The sequence below is a fragment of the Misgurnus anguillicaudatus genome, chromosome 12 (genome assembly GCF_027580225.2).
Source record: "Misgurnus anguillicaudatus chromosome 12, ASM2758022v2, whole genome shotgun sequence".
NCBI classification, from domain to species: Eukaryota; Metazoa; Chordata; class Actinopteri; order Cypriniformes; family Cobitidae; genus Misgurnus; species Misgurnus anguillicaudatus.
In genome coordinates this window covers 19598851-19615882 of record NC_073348.2, presented here as the reverse complement: position 1 = coordinate 19615882, position 17032 = coordinate 19598851, and the positions used below count along the sequence as shown (strand labels likewise).

At 35.3% G+C, this 17032-nt stretch overlaps 1 protein-coding gene across 1 annotated transcript in view; it reads right to left on the bottom strand.

The window, feature by feature from the left end:
• Positions 1 to 304: 304 nt before the first annotated feature.
• The window catches only part of csgalnact1a (chondroitin sulfate N-acetylgalactosaminyltransferase 1a), a 41071-nt gene continuing 24343 nt past the window's right edge, over positions 305 to 17032 (bottom strand). Inside the window, exons 5-8 of the mRNA XM_055208900.2 lie at positions 8347 to 8525; positions 5703 to 5797; positions 5401 to 5482; positions 305 to 2712 (exon numbers count right to left, since the gene is read on the bottom strand). Coding sequence (XP_055064875.2) covers positions 2423 to 2712; positions 5401 to 5482; positions 5703 to 5797; positions 8347 to 8525 — 646 coding nt within the window. The 3' untranslated portion in view covers positions 305 to 2422. The remainder of the gene's footprint in view (positions 2713 to 5400; positions 5483 to 5702; positions 5798 to 8346; positions 8526 to 17032) is intronic.

Sequence of the window (17032 nt, the reverse complement as noted above, 5' to 3'; positions counted from 1 at the left end):
TTAAAATGCAAATGAGCTGATCTCTGCACTTAATGGCAGTGCTGTGGTTGCACAGTGCAGATTAAGGGGCGTTATTATCTCCTTCTGACATCACAAGGGGAGCCAGATTTCAATAACTTATTTTTTTCAGATGCTTGCAGAGAATGGTTTACCAAAAACTAAGTTACTGGGTTGATCTTATCCACATTTTCTATGTTGATAGAAGCACCGGGGACACAATTATAGCATTTAAACATGAAAAAAGTCTGATTGTCATGATATGTCCCCTTTAACACTTGAAATAAATGGATATGTATGAAAAGCACACTTTTGCTTCACTTTATTTAGTTTCGTCTTGAAAATAAAAAACAAAATGATTTTAATTTACAACAAATCATCAGAGCGAATATGTCTGATATTATTTAAAAGAATATACATATCATGGCACGTTGGGGAGTAAAAAGGTCATACATTAAAGGCACCCTGTGCCGCAATAAATAATCATTATTTCTACAGCTATTCTACATTGCTTTACCGTATATGAAAATCAGTGTGCTTTGCACCTGCAGTGCACCTTTATCTGACATCAAGCTGAACTTCAAAAACCTCTGAAGTCTTAAATCATCTGGGGATAATTTATGCACAAATATAAGCCTAAATAAACTCTCATAGAATACACAGATACATTTTTAACTTTGTAATAGTCATTGCTATACAAAAAAATCAAACATTACAATACGTGGGGTGTTCAAAAATAAAAAAATCAGAATTTGATATCCAATGCTTAAGGGGTATTATAGTATATTTTGTGAAGTTCACTGTCCCTGCAAGATTATAATGTAATTAACCACCAGGTGGCACTACAACATAAAAAATTAACTTCTTAAAGAAAGAAATTGTAGTTCTTTGAACCACTCGTCGTAATTTAATATTTCTCTAACTGATCGATAAACAAACTGTTCACAATTAATAAAGTTCAATACCAACTATTATATGTCAATAAAGCAATACAACATTTTCTATTCTATGTTTTCTTTCTTTGCATTTTTGGACTCAAGTCCATAATTACATTATTTTTTAAGAATGTTCAAAGTTTTATAGTGTAAAACATGTAAGACATAAAAGTCCCCCTGATATGCATTTAGCTCTTAGCAATCCTATCTCATTAATAGAGAATTGAAATATAATTTATGTTTGATTTTACGCTATTTTTAGTGCTAGCCTGAGGTAGAAAAAGACCAGGGAGTTTTGTAACACTTAAAGTGAGAAAGTGTATATATTTACTTCAAATTTGAGAGTAACATTATTTTGCTATATTATTTTGCTTATAATTTGTGTTTTTGTTGCATAATTATTTCCAATGTGTTTGCTGTTTACTATATAATACAATTGTCTCTTTCACTTTTGGAAAAATGGGTGTGGGTAGCAAATGTAAACATAATGACTCCAATAATTTACAAAGTTTGCAGATATTTTTACACAAGATACTCAAAATAAAAATAAACATTTAAGAAACAATGTAAAAAAACACAATGTTTAAAACTAAATGTGTTACAACGCTCTCACGTCTCTTCTAAATTTCATTTATAGTTAGTACATTCAGCACTATTGAAAAATGATCAGCATAACGTGCTAACCGTGTGAGATTTCTCTCTGAAGTGCACAAGTGCATTAGAAACTACATCATGTGCTGTATCTAGATAATACTGCAGATCATTTTATAACACATAAAAGACACCATGCAGACTTGAAGGTCATATTCTGCACACCCACGCTTATGTTGTCTTTAGGGAATGTCTGTCTGTCTGTTGCTCTCTTCCTGTGGCGTCTCTTTTAGTTATCTCAGTGTTTGGGTTTGCAAATGTGTGTGCGTTTGTGCAGTCTTGTATAATGTATAATTTAAAGAAATAGAAATAGAAATCCTGTCATTATTTACCAAACCTGCATTTGTTATTTCTCCAGTGAAGATGAATTTTATTTGGTAGTGATGAAAGTGAATGGGGATTGGGGAGGTAAACGTACAATTCAAATGGTGGTTATGAATTGTGTACTATATTTCTAAAGCCACACAATAGCTCAGTGTCGGGAACAAACTGAAATTTGAGTTGACTTGTTCATTACATGGCAAACAGCAGTCAGGAAATTCACAGCTTGTAACCCAAACTCATACGGAGTTGAGTTTGGAACATTGGAGTAACTTAACAATGCCAAAAGTTGAGTTTAGGGCTAAACTATTCCAGCAGGGATGTGATTTTTCCACATAAATACGGATTTCAGTATTTTTTGACCTTGTGGGGATGACTTTTGCATATTTGATTGATTTTCTTTTTTTAGTATTATTTTCCAAAAGCCTTCCTTCTTTTTTTGTCCTTGGCCGATCACATGCCTGAGTGAGCCACATGCCGAAAGCTTGTTTTAAATGCGCCGTGAGAGGTAACGAGCTTCAAGCTTTTTTGGCCCCGCTTCTCTGTTTTTGTTTTCGGAGATGCGCCTCGATCTCGTGCCGGAAGAGCAGCATGCCGAGCTGCCCATGTGAGGCTTCGTTCATGGCTTTTGACTGCATGCACATCTTGTACTGATCTGGAGGCAACTCGTCCGCACATCTCTTTTCGTGCCACAGATGGAAGAGGCCGCGCGATGGTGCACGAACTACTAGCAGATTACTGTGGAGGTATTTCCTGTACAGGTGTACGTCCTCACCGCCCCAGCCTTTAATGTCTACATCGAAACCACCTGTGAGAACAGAAGATAGAGGTCAGAAGGAGTTTAAAGGGTGTTGATTCAAGCTAAAACACTGCAACGGCGGTGTGGTGCTCAAATTGTTCCAGTCATGATATTAAAAAATAATCACTACTATATCTTCTCTTATAGTCATGAAATATTATTTTGCACATGCACTCTTGCAAAATAGTTATAAAAGCTGTCACCTTTGAGTAAGTTTTAAGGTACTAATATGTACTGTTTAGGTACAGTGTACTTTTTAAAAAGGGTACCGCCCCTTACTGTGTAGTCTGTCTGCATTATATGCACTTCCTGAAATGCATACTGAATAGAAATCTTGTTCTGTGAGAATCAGATGGTTCCCATGACTTTATCAATTACTTGTCTGAACATGTACAGTATAACAACAGGGCCTGATCTTGAATCTTGAATGTTTATGCCTCAGAATGTTTATTATAGTATACACTCCAGGAAGTACATGTTTTAATAAAATGCTATTACATTGTAAAAATGATTTGCTGGTTCAAGTTAAAAAAGTAAGTTACCTATTGCTTTAAAATTTCGAGTTAATTTTACTTAAAAATATTTGTTGGCTCAAAAAAAGTTTAAAGGCGGATTGCACAACGTTTAAAAGCCAATGTTGATATTTGAAATCACCTAAACATACACGCCCCTACCCCAATAGAATCTGGACCTTTTTTTTATAGACCCGCCCCACACATACGCAACCCCGGCAAGGATGTCGGTTAGTAGACACGCCCCTTACTGCTGATTGGCTACAAGTGTGTTTTGGTAATCGGCTCGACTCCCTTTTCCAAAGCGTTTTTCAAACATTGTGCACTCCGCCTTTAAAGTGTAAAAATGTAAAAAGTCGCATGAACTCAAAATTTTAAGTTGAACCAACAAATATTTTTTTACAGTATAGCATTTGATGATTCATGCTATTTGACTTCTGCATACAAACAAATAAGATTGAAGTGCTGTTATATATTTCAAATTATGCAAAAATGAAACTAAATCTTAAAAGTCCAGTGTGGGGTTTTAGCAGCATCTAGTGGTGAGATTGTGAATTGCAACAACCTCAATTTCAAAACGCAAAGAGAAGCTACGGTAGATCAAACATGTCATCATCTGAGACAATGTAGGGATGAAACGCACTCTGTAGATATGTATATTATATATTATATATATTTCTGTCAATAAATCCTTCAAAAAGTCCCACATTGCACCTTTAAGTTAGCTTATAGTTTTAAAGGTCAGAATGAACATTGCACCTTATTTGGTAACACTTTACCTTTATAAGACTGACATGACACTTTTATAATCATGACATGACATGTGCTATGAACATGAAGGAGATTTTATGTACATTTATGACAACTGTCATTAAGTGTCATTCGTTCATTTATGTCATTTTTAATGCAGATGTCTTTGTTATGACAACTTGACATAAACCAATACATCATAACTTGTCATGACAACTTGACATTACCAAGACAACATGACTGACCACTTTTTACCATTGATACAAACTTAATTTGTCATTCAAATGTCTATAAGTGTTAGTACTCTGTCATATAGTTTTATAACAGCATCATGAATATTTTTCTTGACCTCAACTACAATGGTACAAATATAATTTGTCATTAAAATGTTATTAAGTGTTAATACTAATAGTTTAATAACAACATCATAAATAATGTTTTTTTTTAAGTTTCCTCCATGTGTTTAACAAATAAAATCAATCATTTAATAATAATAATAATTAAAATTGATAAATTACATTTTACTGTATTTGGAGACGGTTCACCTAAAATAAAATGAAAAAAGTACAATAATGGGATAAGAAAATTTCAGAAACCTCTGTTTTTATGTATTGTGAACATACATAAAGTTAAGTATAATCTGTTGAAGTGTCTTTTGCATTTTGTTAAGGTATTTTAAATTATTTGACATAGTAATGAAATTTAAAACACAGTTTAATGTAATGTTAACCCATAAAGCTAGGTAGTTTCTTAAAGGTGCAGTGTGTAAATTTTAGCTGCATCTAGTGGTGAGGTTGCGAATTGCAACCAACGGATTAGTCACCTGCTATGGTAGTCGCCACCGGACAAACATGTCATCGTCAGAGACAACTTAGTAAAAAAATTTGTCCGTTAAGGGCTTCTGTAGAAAAATGGTGGCACAAAATGGCGACTTCCATGTAAGGGGACCCTCTGTGTATGTAGATAAAAAGGTCTCGTTCTAAGTTAATAAACACATAACGGTTCATTATGAAAGGTCTTTATACACCCCTGATAATATAGTTTTGTATATAATTTTGCATTTCTGTCAAGAGATCCTTCTAAAAATTACACACTGCACCTTTAAGATTAATAATTATTCAGCTATGTCATGTTTATGACAGATTTATGACAAGTTATGATATATTGGTCCAAGTCAAGTTGTCACAACAAAGACATTTCAAACAACGTCATATTTGCATTACAAATGACATAATTAATTAAATGACACTTATGTGCATAAAATCTCCTTTATCTTCATGACACGTGTCATGTCATGACTATGAAGGTGTCACGCAGTCTCATGAACACCCCTTCAAGCAAAGTGTTACCCTTTATTTTTAATTTGTTAAATAATGCTTATCACAGCTACCACATGTACATTCATTTGATAAAGAGGGTAAAACAAAAAGTTTACCTATATTGATAAAGTCTGATCTGTATTGGCAGGTCATCCCAAAGCCGAAATCCCTCCAAAATCCAGTGTCTTTCTTAATAATCTGCAAGAAAGCACACAAGTTTAACCCCAAAAGTCGTCTTTTGTAATTGACCTTACGTCTAAAGTTTTCAATGTTATTTTCACACTTCAACAAGATCTGTACACGCTGAGAATATCAATGGCAACTGTTTGTAATGACTGTGTTTCAGTTCTGCACGTACAGTAATCACATCAAACTCGATGAACCAATTTAATCTCTTTATGAAAATGACTTGCATTACCAGCTGCTGTTCCACAGGGGGAATGTGATCGTGACCGCCGTAGATTACAGCTGGGTTATATTGACTGAAGAGGACCGGATAAAACACTTTCTTTCCTGTGACAAGGTAAAAACAAATGGATCACAAACCTTGAAATAAAAACAGTTCAATACAGGTGAAGTACTTTATTATTGATCTAACTATTTGTGACCCTATCTGTGAAATCCAGGTTAAAGTCTTATAATCAAATAATGAGAATATAGGAGCTTCGAAATTTGATTTCACATTGATTTCAATCGATGATTTTACTCAGTCAATAAGATATCAAAGGTATATTTTTACAGGATGTTCTTTACATTATGCAGGATGACTTTATGTAGAAAACAGTAAATCACAAAAAATGACTTTGGTTGGGTGTTCCCATGCATTATTGTCAGAATCCCAGTCTGTCTGCCTGCTTGTTTTTCCGTCATTTCCCTATGGAACACTTATTACCCTAATCAGCTCCTTTATTTAAACTCACTGTGTTTGCCACATTGTTGTCCGGGTCTATATAATGTTAAGATGTTTTGTGTAAAGCACCTTGTCTGTATGTTCCTTTAGCTTATTGTTTCCTGGATATCCCTCATCTCTGCGTCCTTCCTACACACGCATCATGACAATCATATTCAGTTTTTTTTACTGTGAGTGCTTTTTTGTTTGGGTTTCCGATAATGTTATTTTGGGAACTCGTATAAAGTCTGAGACGCGTTGTGTTTGTTTGTTGATCATGAACATGTGAAGTGTCTCAGCTGATTAAACCCTTATTCTGAGTTTACATGATTTAATCTCTGCATGTTCTTGCTCAAGAATTACAATGGCTGTATTGTTTCTATTGTCAAGAATTGGACAAATATTAAAGATTTAAATGGATTTAAATGCTGTTTGGCTAAAAGTACGCATTTTCTTAAATTAAAATGAATGTAAAAAAAAACGGGAGTTTGCTGGCGCATTCTCCAGGCATTTGATATAATACACAATGCTGTTTTTTATTACAAGCCTATAAATTATTATATAGACTTTATTACATAAGCCTATTTATTAAAGGGGACATACCATTAAATCTGACTTTTTCCATGTTTAAGTGCTATAATTGGGTCCCCAGTGTTTCTATCAACCTAGAACAGTGGTTCCCTAACTTTTTCAGCATGCGGCCCCCCTTGTGTACAGTGCATTTTTTCGCGGCCCCCCGGAATAAAATTTATGACAAAAACAGTTTTAAAATTTAATATTTTTTTATTAAACAAAACATATAAAATGATACCTAGTAGTGCTGTTGGTTAGTTGGCTTATTATTTTTTAGGTTTAATTACACAGAATTCATGATAAATTCATGTATTTTATAAAATGTCATAAAACTGGGGCCCCCTTGGCACCATTTCGCGGCCCCCCCGGCTCCCAGTTTGAAAAACACTGACCTAGAAAATGTGAATAAGATCAACCCAGTAACTTAGTTTTGGTAAACCATTCTCTACAAGCATGTGAAAAAATGGCTCCCCTTGTGATGTCATCTGCGCTGCTATTTAGTGCAGAGATAAACTCATTTGCATTTTAAAGGACACACACAAAAATGGCACATTTTTGCACACACCTACAAAGTGACAATTTTGTTATAATAAATTATCTATATGATATTTTGAGCTAAAACTTTATATACGTACTCTGGGGACACTGAAGATTTATTTGACATATTTAAAAAAAGTCTTGTGAAATGCCCCTTTTAATGTTTTTGTTTAATAAAACCATTTGTTTACTTTTTTAACAAATTATTATTGCCATTTTAAAGGTTATTGCTCACTTACACTGGAAAGAATGATTTTCAAAAAAAAAATTCTTAGTATTTTTGTCTTGTTTTCAGTAAAAAATATCTAAAAACTCTTAAATGAAGATGCTTTTTCTTGATGAGCAAAATGCGTAGCCCCTAAGAAGACATGGAGAAAAAATAAATAAAGTGAAACTGTCACATGCGCACGCGAAACTAAACTTTAAAAAAAATTCTGCACATGAAAGTTTCACTTAAGCAAATGAAAGTTTCACATGAGCACACGAAAGTTTCACGTGAGCACATGAAACTAAACTTTAGATGTTTTTACTCCAATGTCACCTTAGGGGCTCGGTAGCAAAACGACAAAAGAAAATAAGTCTAGTTTTTAGACCAAAAATATCAAATGTAAGTGATTTTGTAAACAAAACAAGCAAAAAATTTCACAATTCAAGAAAAATTCAATAAAAAATCAAGAAAAAATCAAGAAAAAATCAAGAAAAATTCAAGAAAAATTTGCTTACCCCATTGACAGATTTTTTGCTTGGTTTATGCACAAAATCACTTAAATTGTATATTTTTGGTCTAAAAACTAGACTTATTTTCTTGGGTCATTTTGTTCATCAAGAAAAACATCTTAATTTAAGACATTTTTACTGAAAACAAGACAAGAAAAAAAGAAATTTTTATTACAAAAAAATCTATTTACTTAATTATCAATTACCAAAATAATTATTAGGGACAGTCCTAGATTAGTTAAAACATTTCAAAATGATATGATTTCAGTTTGATATATTTTATCATTGAGGATTTCTTAAAAGTTGTAAAAAGGTGTCCTCATGTTCCCCCTGTTTTCCCCCTTACCAGGTTGTGCATTCAGGCGACATGTATTCAGAAAGTCGGCTGTGAAGAAGATGTCCACATCACAGAAGAAGAGCAGTACGTTCCCTCCCTTCCAAGCGCGAGCACCCACGTCCAGCCCCCGACCTCTAGAAAACTCTTCATTCAGCTGAATCAATGTGAAGTTACGAAAGTTCAGCTCCCTGCACAAACAGACGCAAGAAAATGACTCTCTATACCCAGAGATTCATTCAGGAGACATTGGAGCTCCAGGAAGTAAAGTATTGCCTTTGGTCTCTTTGAAAGTTTGGTATATTTCTGGGATTATGCATATGGTGATGAGGTTGGAGCCCAGCTGTCACCCAAAGGAAATCACACGGGTGACATTTGGCTAATGTTTGCCTGATTATGTTTTCTCAGCAGCGACATTTGTTATGTTTTGGCGTCTGTTTTGCAGATAAATGGAGTTGTTTGTGACAGAATAGGAAGATGTGCCGTGATTGATAGCAGGTGTGGATTTCATAGCGTGAGGTGCATCAGTCCTCGTGGATAGAGGAAATAAATCACATCTGCAGCCAGAGCAGGGTTTGTATGGGACTGTGAATACAATCAGCCGCACACACACATATTATATAGATGATTAAAGTACGTGTGCTCACCCAAGGTGATGTATGACAGCACAATGCAGACAGACAAGATCCGGATAGCATCTGCCATTATATCTATACAGCTTTTGTAAGAGAAGCCTATTGAATGTCTGATCATTTGGCACCTAGGTGTTAATCACACCTGTTCACAATAGAGAAGTAATTTCAGGTTTTTATTTTTTACTAAGGTTTGATTAAAAGTGTTACTATTAATCCTAGCAAGAAATAGTCATCATTTCAGTGTCTCGGTTAAAGGAACAGTATGTAGGATTGTGGCCAAAACTGGTATTGCAATCACAAAACTTGTGGCTAAAACTGGTACTGCAATCACACACCTGGTGGCCAATACACAACATGACAACATAAACATCAGTTGAGGGCTGCTACTCCACTTTTTAAATGACAATATCCTGGCCGGACCACTGTTGTTAAGGTATATAAGTATTTGAAATGAAAATGATTTCTTAATGTCTAGTGACATATCAAGGCCATTTTATGATTAATTGATATACATTTCTTACATACTGTTCCTTTAACTATCTTAACTATATAAAATCATGACGTAAAGAATACTGTTTCTGGGTCCAAGCCTCCACTCATTTCTATATTATTGAAACAGAGCCGGCGCCAGACCATAACTAACAGGGGGGCACGTGGCTTCCAACGGGGGGCACGCAATAGCAACAAAAACTTTTGCAAAAACAAGGCATTAAAACAACAAATACAGTGCAAGCACACACTCATACAACTGGTACAGACTGTCAGCTCATTTCCCGTATAAAGTGCAAAAGATCACAAACTATGCGCAAAAGTTAAACTATTTTGAACTTTGAACGCGACGTGAGCGCAAGCTGCTGCGGTCGCGCGTTGCTCGACGCAACAACAAACTGTCCTCGCGCGGCGCAAGCCATTGAAATGAATCGGTTTCATAGCGCAGGGCACACTGCGTCCTAAGTGAAAGCCGCTTTACCATAATAACGTCGCAATGCTGTTAACGGTCTATAGCCACACTTCACATTTAAGCTTACGTAAATTAAACAACGCAAACTTACCTTTAAAAAAGCTGAAGACGGCGTGTACGAACATTAAACTTCCTTAAAACAGTGTCCTGTAGATTTGAAAATTCAACCTCTAGTCTCAGAGTTTGAGCCAGTCGGTGTTTGCATGAAGTCAGATGGAGCAGGCGGTGCTGGTTCGTTCTAAATGTTCTAATATCCATATTTTACACGATCCATAAAATGCAGCGAAAAAACACGTTGCTAGTATCAAGTCACAAATATGCTAAAGACATAAGAGGCATGAGACGACACAATACAACCAATCAGAGAACTAGTCTATTTTAATTAAAGAAAACATATATCCACTATATTTTCCTCATTTGATTACATTTAAAAGTCATGAAACATTCAATGTTTAATTTATTTTAATTATTCTTGATATATATTAAATTAATAAAAAACTCTGTGGGGGGGCACAACAACCTGTTTGGGGGGCACGGCCCGCGAATGCCCCCCCTTGACGCCGGCCCTGTATTGAAATATTATTTAAAGGTGCAATTTGTAAGATATTTGTAGTAAAATGTCCAAAAAGCACTAGGCCAGTGTTATATATTTTGTCCAACTGATTACTATCAATATCTGTAATTTTTTCAACTACTTGTAAATCGTGAGAAAATTGCCATTCAAAACACTGACACGGGCCAGTGTCTCCTGTCAATGACGCTAATATCCACATGACCCTTTGTTACCGCCTTTACTGACATAAAAAGCACATGACAACAGTAGTAGTTTTGGTAGTTTTGCATTATGATGGGCCTCCAAATGTATAATATTTTGGCTGTTTCCCCATGGCATTTGAGCTCGGTTGGACCTGAAAGCGTTGCATGATGTCAGACTTAACAAGCGGATAGACCCCATATACAGTAGTCTGGCTATGAGTAACCCCCTTCTAGACAAATAAACTTGAATTAGGTTACATGTAGTTTTTGCCAAAATAACTTATGATCTTTCATAAAGTAAGCAAAGTCAACTACAAGGAGTTTGCTTTTATTGATTCACTTTTGGGCTATGTTTATTCATTTCTTACTGACTGCCCAAATTTTGCCTTGTGAGACATTTGGGTTGTGTTTGGATGTCTTGCTGGGATAATAGCCCGAGTAGAAAACAGCCAACTCCAAGTTTATGCTATTCTAGTCATATGTACAGTAGCTTGGTTTTCCATTACCGATTTGCGCAAAACTTTTGAGATGTTTTTAATTACAGATAAAAACTATTCCAAAATGATAATGTTTCCATTATGATGTTATGTGACCAAAACATTACTCTTTTCTTGCAATTACTCATTCCATAAATCATGGTGAGGGATTTTGGTAGGTATAGTAGCCACTGCACTAGACATTATTTTTAATTGAAGAAAAATGCATGTGTGTTATCCAAGCATTAACTCATTCCCCCCAGCCATTTTTTGAAGAGTTGCCCGCCAGCATTTTTTGTGATTTTCACAAAATGTCTTCCAGGAATTTTTTTTCCCTAACAATATATAAACATACAAATATATCAAATGAAAGAACAGACCCTCTGCTTTCAAACAAACAAACAAAACGGGGGTGAAAAAAAATTCATCCTATCTATATTTTTTTCATAAACTCTTAAATATGGGTATTTTTCTTAAAAAATAAAAAAAGCTGAAATAATTGCATTTTTGTGAAGGAATTTTGTTAGATATCAGATTCAGAATGATTATCAAAACATACACAGAGTTTAAAATTAGTAAATAATTTTTTGCTTCAGTTATTTTATAAAAAATCCATCTAGTGGATAGTTGCGGTATTACAGATTAACATAAAACCTATGCTTTGAGATAACATTGAGATAACTCGTCAATGGTGGGGAAAGAGTTTATGGCAAGGAAAACCCTTTATATTTGGGACCGGCCACATATGAGGAGTTTCTGGGAGATAACAGTAAATGATTTTGCATCTTTAAAGAATAATCATGTGACGTTTTTTAAACGCGTACCATGTGACCTGTTAATTTGCTTTCATTGTAGTTTTGCAATATATTCCTTTTTTTAAATGACCACCTCACGTGAGTATTTAAACTAATTTGCAATATTTGGGAGCTTTCACGAAATTGACATATTTCCACGGTAAAAAAAGATTTGTTGGTTCAACTTAAAAAAATAGGTTACCTGGCTGGTTGTCTTAAAGGGACACTCCCATTTTTAAAATATAGGCTTATTTTCAAGCTCCCCTAGAGTTAAAGTTTTGATTTTTATCGTTTTGGAATCCATTCAGTTGATCTCCGGGTCTGGCGGTACCACTTTTAGCATAGCTTAGCACAATTCATTAAATCTGATAAGACCATTATCATTGCACTCAAAAATAACCAAAAAGTTTCGATATTTTTCCTTTTAAAACTTGACTCTTCTGTATTAACATCATTTACTAAGACTGACAGAAATTTTAAAGTTTTTCTAGGCAGATATGGCCAGGAACTATTTTCAACAGCAGTGGACTATTTTCGGGCACTGCATAATATCATTGCGCCTGCTGCAGCCATAGTACGGCAGACTTGATAATTACGCGAGAATGAGAGTTTAGTTCCTAGCCATATCGACCTAGAAAATCGCAACTTTTAATTTTCCGTCTGCCTAAATACACAATGTAACTACAAAAGAGTCAAGTTTTAAATGAGAAAAATATTGATACGCTTTGGTTATTTTTTAGCTGATGCTAATGGTCTGATCAGATTCAATGGATTATGCTAAGCTATTCTAAAAGTGGTACCACCAAACCAGGAGATCAACTGAATGGATTTCAAAACAGTAAAAATCAAATGTTTAACTCTAGTGGAGCTGGAAAATGAGACTATTTTCAAAAATTCTCCTTTTAATATTTTGAGTTTATTTAACTTAAAAATATTAGTTGACTCAAATTCTATTTTTAAGTTGAATGAACTCAAAATTTTAACGCAACCAGGAACATACTTTTTTAAGTTAAACCAGCTTTTGTACAGTATTTTTAATTAGCAGTTTTAATTTGGGCAGTTTGAAGCAGGGTCAGATTATCCATAGACGGGATTTGGCACAATAGGGGGGCACCAAGAGCTCCAGACTGCGACCAAAATGTTTTTTTACAAGTACTCGCGCATGTGCGGGTACCCGTGACAAAAAATACGGAATGCGCTATCGGGTTTTAACTGCTCAAATGCATGACACGTCAACCGTTTAATGTCACCTTGTTGAATCTACCGATGGGTCTACGCAGCCTGGGTAAAGTCAACACACCTCACTCAGAACCGAGAGAAGACGCGCATGCACGGGTTCAAAATTAGACATTGCAGAGATGAGAGATAGAAAGCGGGAGAACTTTTAGCCTACATTAACACCAAAAACATTGTAGATGAGAATAAAGGTCTACATCAGTGCCCAGTTAAGGAAAACTGGATAGAAGATGAGAAACTGTAAATGAAGTATTTATATTGCCATGCTGCGACTCATCTCATTATAATATGCTATCTGAATATAACTTATTGTATATGTATCTTATGCCTATAATAGTCAAGGGGGTTGTATGATTTTTTTTGGTTCATAAGTTCCTATTCTGAAAGTTTCATCAATTATGCATGATTATGCAGCAACTGCATAGAGTTAAGTCTATTTAGTTTTTTTAGTAATGCAGTTATTTTGGGAAAATGTGAATAATTGCATTGCAGGCTGATTTAAGGTGTGCCCAAAATTTTCTGATGGCGCTTTTTTTTTCAAATGGGGCATCCCGGGGCACTACACTGTGTTAATCCAAGCCTGGTTTGAAAGGTAATGGCAACACAATTTATGACTGGGTTGAGCACAGTAGGGAAACAGCATTTGTAACGAAGGGCACAATTTTGGGGTATCATTTATGTCCGTAACAAAAGCAGTATGGGATGAGTCATTTGCCGATTTGGTTATGGTTCATTTCTCTGCTTGTATGATCACTAGCAATAGGGCTGTAACAAGTGCCACTTACTAATAAAACAAAAAAACCCAGTTGTATTAATTCCCTGTTGTTTACATCGCATTTAAAAAACAGAGGTCACAGGTCTTTCATGCTTTGCTGCTCTGAAACCTAATTTTCCTCTATGTAAATTGGCTTCAGTATTGATATTTAACTTTTAATAAGGACACAGAAAGTCATAAAGGATGGGAGTCATCAACAAGCGATAAAATGCTGGACCCGCAACCTTGTAAACACAAGAAAAGAGCATGTTCGTGTTCTTGTACAGTTTCCCAGTACTGTAGCTTAATGCCAAGGCTAAAGGTTCGATTCCCAAGGAATACACAAAAATGCATTATGGAATAAACATTTTATGCAAGTCTCTGTGTGATAAAGGTTTAAAATACATCAATAGAGCTGTGTGTGGTGATTTAAATAAATACCTTTAACAGAAGTAGTTTTTCGACATAAATGGCAAAATATGTTCAAAAGCCGGTTGCCTGTACAGATTTAGAGCAGTTACTCATAGCAGGCGAAAAGGATTTTATTTTAGTCCCATTACTAGAACAGATTTGGAATAAACCCTGAAGCGCTTCATTGCAAAAGCATGTGTGGCACTGTAAGAAAAGCAGATTTTTGTGTGTGTGATAGTGGTTTGTTTTCGATGGCTGGGGAAGCGTCTATGATAACCTTCATACCATCCGTTGAGTCATTGCAAATTTCCACTCCACTTTATAGCTTTAGGCCGTTGCGCAGTATCAAACTCTCATGCACAATATCACTGTAGTACATTGTATTTGTCATAAACTGTTTCATAGTCAATTTTTGACATGCATTTGTCAAACAATTTAATATTTCAGGGTGAATCTTTACTTTCGGAGCAGGGATTTCAAAAACCAAACAAGCTCTCAAATGTACAGCTTCCATACAAATCCTGTTTCTCAGTAAAGCAATAAAAACCATCTATGAAGCACTTAATAGGACAAAATCATGTAATCGAGTATCACATAATGCTTTTATCATTGAGTTTAATGGCGGTTATATCATTATGTATACGTGCATTACATCAATATTGACATGAAAACAGGCCTGGAGCTGTGTATAATGCAGTGTTCCCCACACTCATCCCCATCTCATATGAACACTACAGTAATTATTCATGCGTATCGATTCACTTCTCCCTGCAAACTGATGCCACATCGGTCGAGGCAGGCGATGTTTACATGGTAAACAAGATAAACCAGAAGCCTGCACTTAGTCTGTGAAGCAAAAAGACATTTACGCTGGTTATAATGTAAGATCACGAGTCAGGAAAGTTTAACATAAATCACCATATGAAGAGTTTCGTTGCAAAACGAGATAACCACCGTTTTTTTAATTGTTCAGAAATCTCGTTTTTTGGTTGTGCATTCCAATTAATTTCAATGCAACTGCAGTTGGTTTGTTTTAATTTAAACCTTCATAACTTAAAAAATACAGCTAAGTAGCATCATAAAACAAAATAATAACATAATAACATAATAATAAACATGTTTTGACAAAAATGTAAAAAAATTGATTGATCTCGTTTTGCAACGAAACACTTCATATATTTTTATGTGACTTTAAATTAAGTTAAACAATAACAATTTGTTTTTATAAGTTATGTCAACAAGTCAAAACTTAAAATAGTAGGTTGAACTGACTTGCAAAACCTCATGTTGCATTTTTTACAGTGTGGGAAGTCCCAAATTGAAGCTACTGACATCAGACAACATCTTTAGGTGTTGAATTACACCATATATTGACTGGCGGATATTTGCAAAGTTAATTATAGCTGCACGCTGTTTCAAAACACTGCACTCGATCCATCAAAATATGAGAGGTTTAACTGCAGGCTTTGTGGATGGGAACATTTCGTGGCTATTAAGACATAAGCACTTCAATATCATGTGAAATCAAGCAGTTCACACTGTAACAAATGCTTTGTCGGCTAATTGAAATGATGATGTACTAATTAACTGGTTTGATTTAAAGTCAAAGAGATTATTTGATGTTGCAGACAATGGGTACGCAATAGGTACACCATATATATCTTTCTCCTAATAAGAAATAATTATTAGCAATCCCATTTATTAATATTCAGTTTTTTAGCCAATCATCTGAGCCATATACACTCAGCTAAAGGATTATGAGGAACACCATCCTAATACTGTGTTTGACCTTTAGAACTGCCTTAATTCTACGTGGCATTGATATAACAAGGGGCTGAAAGCATTCTTTAGAAATGTTGGCCCATATTGATAGGATAGCATCTTGCAGTTGATGGAGATTTGTGGGATGCACATTCAGGGCACGAAGCTCCCGTTCCACCACATCCCAAAGATGCTCTATTGGGTTGAGATCTGGTGACTGTGGGGGCCATTTAAGTACAGTGAACTCATTGTCATGTTCAAGAAACCAATTTGAAATGATTTGAGCTTTGCGACATGGTGCATTATTCTGCTGAAAATAGCCATTAGATGATGGGTACATGGTGGTCATAAAGGGATGGACATGGTCAGAAACAATGCTCAGGTAGGCTGTGGCATTTAAACGATGCCCAATTGGCACTAAAGTGTGCCAAGAAAACATCCTCCAAACAATTACACCACCACCACCAGCCTGCACAGTGGTAACAAGGCATGATGGATTCATGTTCTCATTCTGTTAACGCCAAATTCTACCATCTGAATATCTCAACAGAAATCGAGACTCATCAGACCAGTCAACATTTTTCCAGTCTTCAACTGTCCAAATTTGGTGAGCTTGTGCAAATTGTTCCTTGGGGTTTGTACCTTTTGCATATCGTTAACATATACTTATATACACTTACACACCAAAGGAAATTAAAAAACATGAATCGGACAATAGGTGCTCTTTAATACTGTTGATGGCTCTGGACTGTGCCTGCAGTGTAATTGTTTCGTCTTTCATCAGCTCGCTTTTTGATTGGGTATTGTTTTGTTTCACGTGACAATATACAGCGTGCGTGTGCGTTTGTCATTGAGGTACCCCTACACACAACAGGATTTCTGATCGTAAATACTCACGCCTCCAATGTGCTTCC